Source organism: Neofelis nebulosa, chromosome 10, assembly GCF_028018385.1.
Source record: "Neofelis nebulosa isolate mNeoNeb1 chromosome 10, mNeoNeb1.pri, whole genome shotgun sequence".
NCBI classification, from domain to species: domain Eukaryota; kingdom Metazoa; phylum Chordata; class Mammalia; order Carnivora; family Felidae; genus Neofelis; species Neofelis nebulosa.
In genome coordinates this window covers 96352694-96359131 of record NC_080791.1, presented here as the reverse complement: position 1 = coordinate 96359131, position 6438 = coordinate 96352694, and the positions used below count along the sequence as shown (strand labels likewise).

Genomic DNA, 6438 nt, shown 5'->3' with positions numbered 1-6438 from the left:
AAAATTAAGTTAATTCGATTTAAATGATTCTGAGATTATGTTCTTACTTTTTTTGGTACTAAAATGCCTTTTCAACTATATAATGATGCTAACAGCAGATAGTACTTTGGATCTTCCTGTTTTTATTTTACGTCCTCAGCTGGCAAAATTAAAAGCTAGAAATGCCTAAACACTGCAATTTACTTTTTTTTTTTTTTTTTGGACAAACCTCCTAGTGCTTAAAACTCAGAGCCTAAGAACCACAGCCTTGGTAAAGACCTATCTTCTGTATTGCATGTTTCACAATATTGAATTATTTCTTGATGATTTCCTTCAAACAAGTTATGGAGCAGGATAAAAGTAAGTCTCAATTTATATTAAGCCAGTGTAAAAACAGCCTTAATTTCGAGTACGAAAGAAATACATTTTTTCAATCAACACCATGGTTATACCACCTTTTATTAAAACTAGTCATATTGCTATCAATAGAGTATCAGTTTAAAACTACAAGGCCACTTCTCTGTTATCATTACTGTTGTGGGAATAGCGTGTGGTCACATATGTGAGCAGTATTGGTACAGTGCAGAAACAGAAGAGGCTGGGGACTAAGCAAGCCACTTTCCTGGATAACGGTTTTAGTGACACCATAAGCGGCTGCCCATCTCAGTGTACTTTCTGGTCCATTTACCTTTATAAGTCATACCATATAGCCTTCAGTATTTACATGCATTTAAACTGAAAAGAAATATGTATCAGAGGAAAGCATATTTTAGCAGGCTTCATGTGTCAAGAAGAACTCCATATTTCATGTCTTATTTTTATGTGATCAGCTACCTTTGAGCATAAAAAGTTCCATATAAATGTACAAACCAGGACATACTTTTAGAAAACCTTCTAGTGATGTATATTGCAGTATGTCCTCCCATAAGTGAATCAATTCAGCTCCACTCCCCCAAAGTGTTTAAAAAAAAAAGGAGGGGGGTGGGGAGCTGGCCATTACTTTTTAAAGTATATTTCAGAGAAAATACAAAGATCATCATCGTTGGCATTTTGGCCAGACGAAACCACTGAAGCATTATGTCTGTCTCTGTCGTTCTGTGATTTGCTACAATCATGTTCCTTCCCATTACACTGTTCTTGCTAGTATTAGTTCTATGTCCATTTGATATGAGCATTTATATTAAACTTCAAAATAACTCCTGGTAGTATCCAGAATATATGTCTGGAATTCCTGAAAGCAACTTCTGCTCTCCTCCCAATTATGACAACATTTAGCCTTATTAGTAATTGATAAATGACAACCGCAGATTTTGGAGAGGGGGGTGTCTTGCCGTAATCCTGTGTAGGTTGGTGCACCCAGCCAAGCTACTCAGTGCAGTTATCAATGCTTAATTCTTCTTGGCTTTCTTCAGATAGCGAGCCCGCGTGGATTTGCCCATATTCGTGGTTATTTTAAAATACAGCCAGGTAGGCATGACTGAAATTATCGAGCCCTAGGGAAAGAAATGGGGAGATAGGTAATTACAGCCTATAATTTGAGCTAACTTAAAGCATCTGATCTTATGTTTTACTTTATTGTTGTTTTCTTTGTAGGTAACTTCTAAAATAAAACCATGCTGACAGCGTGGAACCTGCTTGGGATTCTCTCTCCCCGCTCTCTCTCTGCACCTCCCCGGCTTGTGCACACACCCACACCCACACACACTCTCTATCTCTCAAAATAAATAAACTTAAAAACAAAACAACACAGATGCCTTGTTAGTAAGTCTAGATAATGCATATATGCTAATACATCACATGCTATTTTGTGACTCAGTGGGAATGAAAACCCCACAGCAAACTACTGATTTGAGACTTGAAAATCTACATACCATAAGAGAATGGATCAGGTACCCAGTGGTTCGGGACTGCAAGCCCACCGTTTTAATCGCAGACTTCACGAAGGTCTCTGCAGAGGGCGTATCCAGAGTGGGCTTTCGGATTTTAGACAGCTTTGTAGCTATGAAGAATGGCAGGACACTCTAGAAAGGCAACAGCCCCCGCCCCCCCAAAAAACACACTGGTAATTAGGAAAGCAACTAATCCAGAATCTAATGACGCCTGATTGCTCTCAGTGGCACAAACGCAAAAACCTTTTGGTGAAACCTAAAGTGTGTATCTTGAGAGAGAAGCACATGGGAAGCCAGCTTGAGAGGATACCTGACAGATAAAGTAAATTGTAACAAGGCAATCTATCAATGAAACAATATGAGACTGAAAAAGTATTAAATATAAGCAGAAGTAAACGTCTGTGAACCTTTCAAAAGAAGGCACTGAACAAATCTAAAGGGCAGAGATTCCAGATAGGATACTCTTTCTACTCTGAATTGAGCACCATTACAAAACCACCACGTAGATTTTTGACATCTGATCCTCCTCAAGAGAGGATGCTAATTGTCTTCACAATTTGTGGTTCATTAGAATGGTTCTACCAGCTTTGGTCTCACTAAACTAAGCATTTCCCTTTCTCAGCCTTTGACAACCACTCTTCTTCCCTAGTTTATTATCATTCTGCATCTGAGCTTTATAAACTTTGCTACTAATAAGACAGGGCCACCTCGCCTTTTCTTTCTTTTGTTCTTTGTGGGGGAGACACTATGACCATATGGCAACAGCTTGGGTAAGCAAGGGACACTTGATGGGGGTGGTGTGGGATGACAGGTCTGAACACTACCTGTTAGAAGAACTTAACTAGTGTCAGGTTCTCTATTGCTTATGTTTGATACATTTGGACAGGATCCAACATAGAATATAAAGGAACCCTATTACAATGGTACTGAGTCATGATGCAAAAGGACCCTTCTAGCTTGAAGTAACTTGGGCTTGTCTCTTCACCAAAGAGGAAATGTATTCTGTGTATCACACATGCATGAGAGGAAAGAGTACAAATTACAATGATACTTCTATTAAAGAAAAGGACCCAACACCTGGTGGTCAAAATAAAAAACTTTACTAGAGGTACAGAAGTAAAATTGAGATGTGCACTAAGTAAACTAACGTCCCCAAAGTACCTCCATACCTGGGCAGACTTTGATTAGGTGACTCTTGGTTTTTGACAATTTGTCACTATCCATGTATCTCCCACTTAAAGAGCAAAAATATTTTGTCAAAAAGGCCTTACTTTTAAAGCCATATTGCAGCAAGGATACAGTATATGAGAGCACAAACCGAAGAGAGATCTCAGACTAACACAGTATGAAATGTTTGCTGAGGCTCATACAACGGATAAGGAAAGAAAACGTTGTTCACCAAGCTGAGTAGCAAAAGCAAAGCCAAAGAAAGCATATGCACTGTGCTCTGTCTCAAATAATGAAGGCACATAAGCAAGCCGTGTCACATCTCTGTCTCGGGTTTCCTGGTTACAGAAAAGTAAAGATCAAAAACACGTTCCCATTTACAGATCACAAGCCTGCCAAGGGTACCATAAAGTTTTAAGTGCCTCAGGATGAATATGGTCTGATAATCATACCTCCCGATTACACAATGAGATTATCACCCTCCCTCTCTCTGTAGATACATGGCAGAAATCGGACTAGTTTGATCTTGCAGAAGAATTAAGTCGCACTGCCTGGCTGAACCACTTGATGGCAGCACAAGTTAGCTCACCATTCAGATAACCCATCCAGATAGCCTAGGGAGCCTCCCAGCTCCAGAGGTGGAGACAGGAGACACATGCCTAGGAATCCCAACTTAATCAATGTTCTTCCAGTAAAGAAATGCAAATCCAATTCTGGAAAGGGTATTTATTAATTTCTGACAGTGGTTTAAAGTCAAGGCAATTAACGTGCGCTGGCAGAAGATGCAAAGGATTCAGAGATGAAATAACTTTAGAGCTCCGTCTTCAATAAAGTGGAGGAGTTTGCCAGGTAAACAAACAAGTGGAGAATGTTTCGGGTACTGAGAATAGCAGGGGCAGAGAAAAGGAGAGAGAGAGAGAGAGAGAGAGAGAGAGAATGAGCGTGATGTTCTCAGGGAGCTGGGAGCTGTGCAGTGCGGTTCAAGTGTTGGAATTGTGTGAGGCAGGGGCAGGAGGAAAGCTACACTCGACAGAAAACTAAACCCAAGCACTGGACAGTAGTGATTTCTAGAGCACAAACCCTAAGAAAACATGGCGTTAATCACCACTCTATTGCCAGTACTTAGAGCAGACCTAGCACACAGGAGGGGCGCACAGATTTCCTGAGTGACTTAGCAACAGAATACCTCAGTGTGCACGGCACTGAAGAACTGTAGTGGGGTCCCCTTCCACTGCTGCAGTCCAGAGAATTAATTATACCAGAAAGTTGACAGTGTTAATATGAGAGGTTAGACCAGAATTTTAGATATTCTGAAGCTTAAGCAAGATCATCTATCTAAACCAAGATAAATGTATAGGTCTAGTTACTTGCCAAGAATTTAAAAAGGATATTTCAAAATGCTCAGCATCACTCATCATCAGGGAAATACAAATCAAAACCACAATGGGATACCACCTCACACCTGGCAGAATGGCTAACATTAACAACTCGGGCAACAACAGATGTTGGCGAGGATGCGGAGAAAGAGGATCTCTTTTGCACTGATAGTGGCAATGCAAGCTGGCGCAGCCACTCCGGAGACCAGTATGGAGGTTCCTCAAAAAGTTGAAAATAGAACTACCCTATGACCCAGCAATTGCACAACTAGGTATTTATCCAAGGGATACAGGTATGCTGTTTAGAAAGGGTACATGCACCCCAATGTTTATAGCAGCACTACCGACAATAGCCAAAGTATGGAAAGAGCCCGAATGTCCATCGATGGATGAATGGATAAAAAAGATGTGGTGTATATATACAATGGAGTATTACTCAGCAATCAAAAAGAATGAAATCTTGCCATTTGCAACCACGTGGATGGAACTAGAGGGTATTATGCTAAGCAAAATTAGTCAGAGAAAGACAAATATATGACTTCACTCATATGAGGAATTTAAGATACAAAACAGATGAACACAAGGGAAGGGAAGCAAAAATAATATAAAAACAGGAAGGGAGACAAAACATAAGAGACTCTTAAATATGGAGAACAAACAGAGGGTTACAGGAGGGGTTGTGGGGGAAGGGGGATGGGCTAAATGGGTAAGGGGCATTAAGGAATCTACTCCTGAAATCATTGTTGCACTATATGCTAACTAACTTGGATGTAAATTAAAAAAATAAATTAAAGGGGCGCCTGGGTGGCGCAGTCGGTTAAGCGTCCGACTTCAGCCAGGTCACGATCTCGCGGTCCGTGAGTTCGAGCCCCACGTCAGGCTCTGGGCTGATGGCTCGGAGCCTGGAGCCTGTTTCCGATTCTGTGTCTCCCTCTCTCTCTGCCCCTCCCCCGTTCATGCTCTGTCTCTCTCTGTCCCAAAAATAAATAAAAAAAAAAAAAAAAAAACGTTGAAAAAAAAAAATAAATTAAATTAAAAAAAATAAAAAGGATATTTCAAGTTATTGTAAAAGAAATGTAACTCAAAATGTCATCTAGGTCCCTCCTTAAAAACTTCAACAAAAACACAATAAACAAGGGGGCGCATGGGTGGCTCAGTTGGTTAAGCATTCAACTTCAGCTCAGGTCATGATCTCGCAGTTCATGAGCTTGAGCCCCACGTCGGGGTCTGTGCTGACAGTTGGGAGCCTGGAGCCTGCTTCGGATTCTGTGTCTCCCCCTCTCTCTGGCTCTCACCCGTTCACATTCTCTCTCTCCTCTCTCTCTCAAAACAACAACAACAACAACAACAACAACGAAAACAAAAGAAACCCCAAACAATAATTAATCCAGTTTCCTGTCTACTCATGCAAACATTACAGTGAACTGGTCGAGTGTACTCAGCCTTCTATAGTTAGTATTTTGGGCAGAACAAATTTTATAACTTGCTTAAGCTCAAAACTTTGCCACTATAAACACTACTCCTTGGAAACAACCTGGGTCTTCACAGCCATAGGTGCAGGCAAGTGCCCTGGTCTTCCAACTTAGAATGCCAAAGTGAAAATAACTAACTAGGCCATAAAGCAAAGCTGTTGATGTTTTGTCCTTGTTCAGCCTGTTTACAAGAAAAAAAAAAAAAAAAATCCCTGAAGACAACTTGGTATCCCTTTTCTCATGCACTGGAGTAGCCTGCTTAGGTAATTTGGTCTTTACAAGACAATTTAGGGGGCTTTGCTCAGAATAGGAAGGAAGGCCACTGGAACTTCATATCATGGAGTAATGGAAAGATGGAGCCCAACACTGTGTGGCAGATAGTCAAGAATCAAATACTGAACCTTGTAATTTCAGGTGATAAAGTATCTCTCATACCATCACCTGTGTACTAAACACGCCTTCTTGAATTTAAAAATGACCAGAACAGGGGCACCTGGGTGGCTCAGCTGATTAAGCATCTGACTTTGGTTCAGGTCATGATCTCATGGTTTGTGG

The 6438-nt window shown here is 40.8% G+C and overlaps 1 protein-coding gene across 1 annotated transcript in view; it reads right to left on the bottom strand.

Annotated features, from left to right (window-relative positions):
• Positions 1–420: 420 nt before the first annotated feature.
• HSD17B12 (hydroxysteroid 17-beta dehydrogenase 12) overlaps positions 421–6438 on the bottom strand; it is a 165838-nt gene continuing 159820 nt past the window's right edge. The window contains exons 10-11 of the mRNA XM_058688712.1: positions 1851–2000; positions 421–1472 (exon numbers count right to left, since the gene is read on the bottom strand). Of these exons, the coding sequence (XP_058544695.1) occupies positions 1368–1472; positions 1851–2000 (255 nt within the window). The 3' untranslated portion in view covers positions 421–1367. The remainder of the gene's footprint in view (positions 1473–1850; positions 2001–6438) is intronic.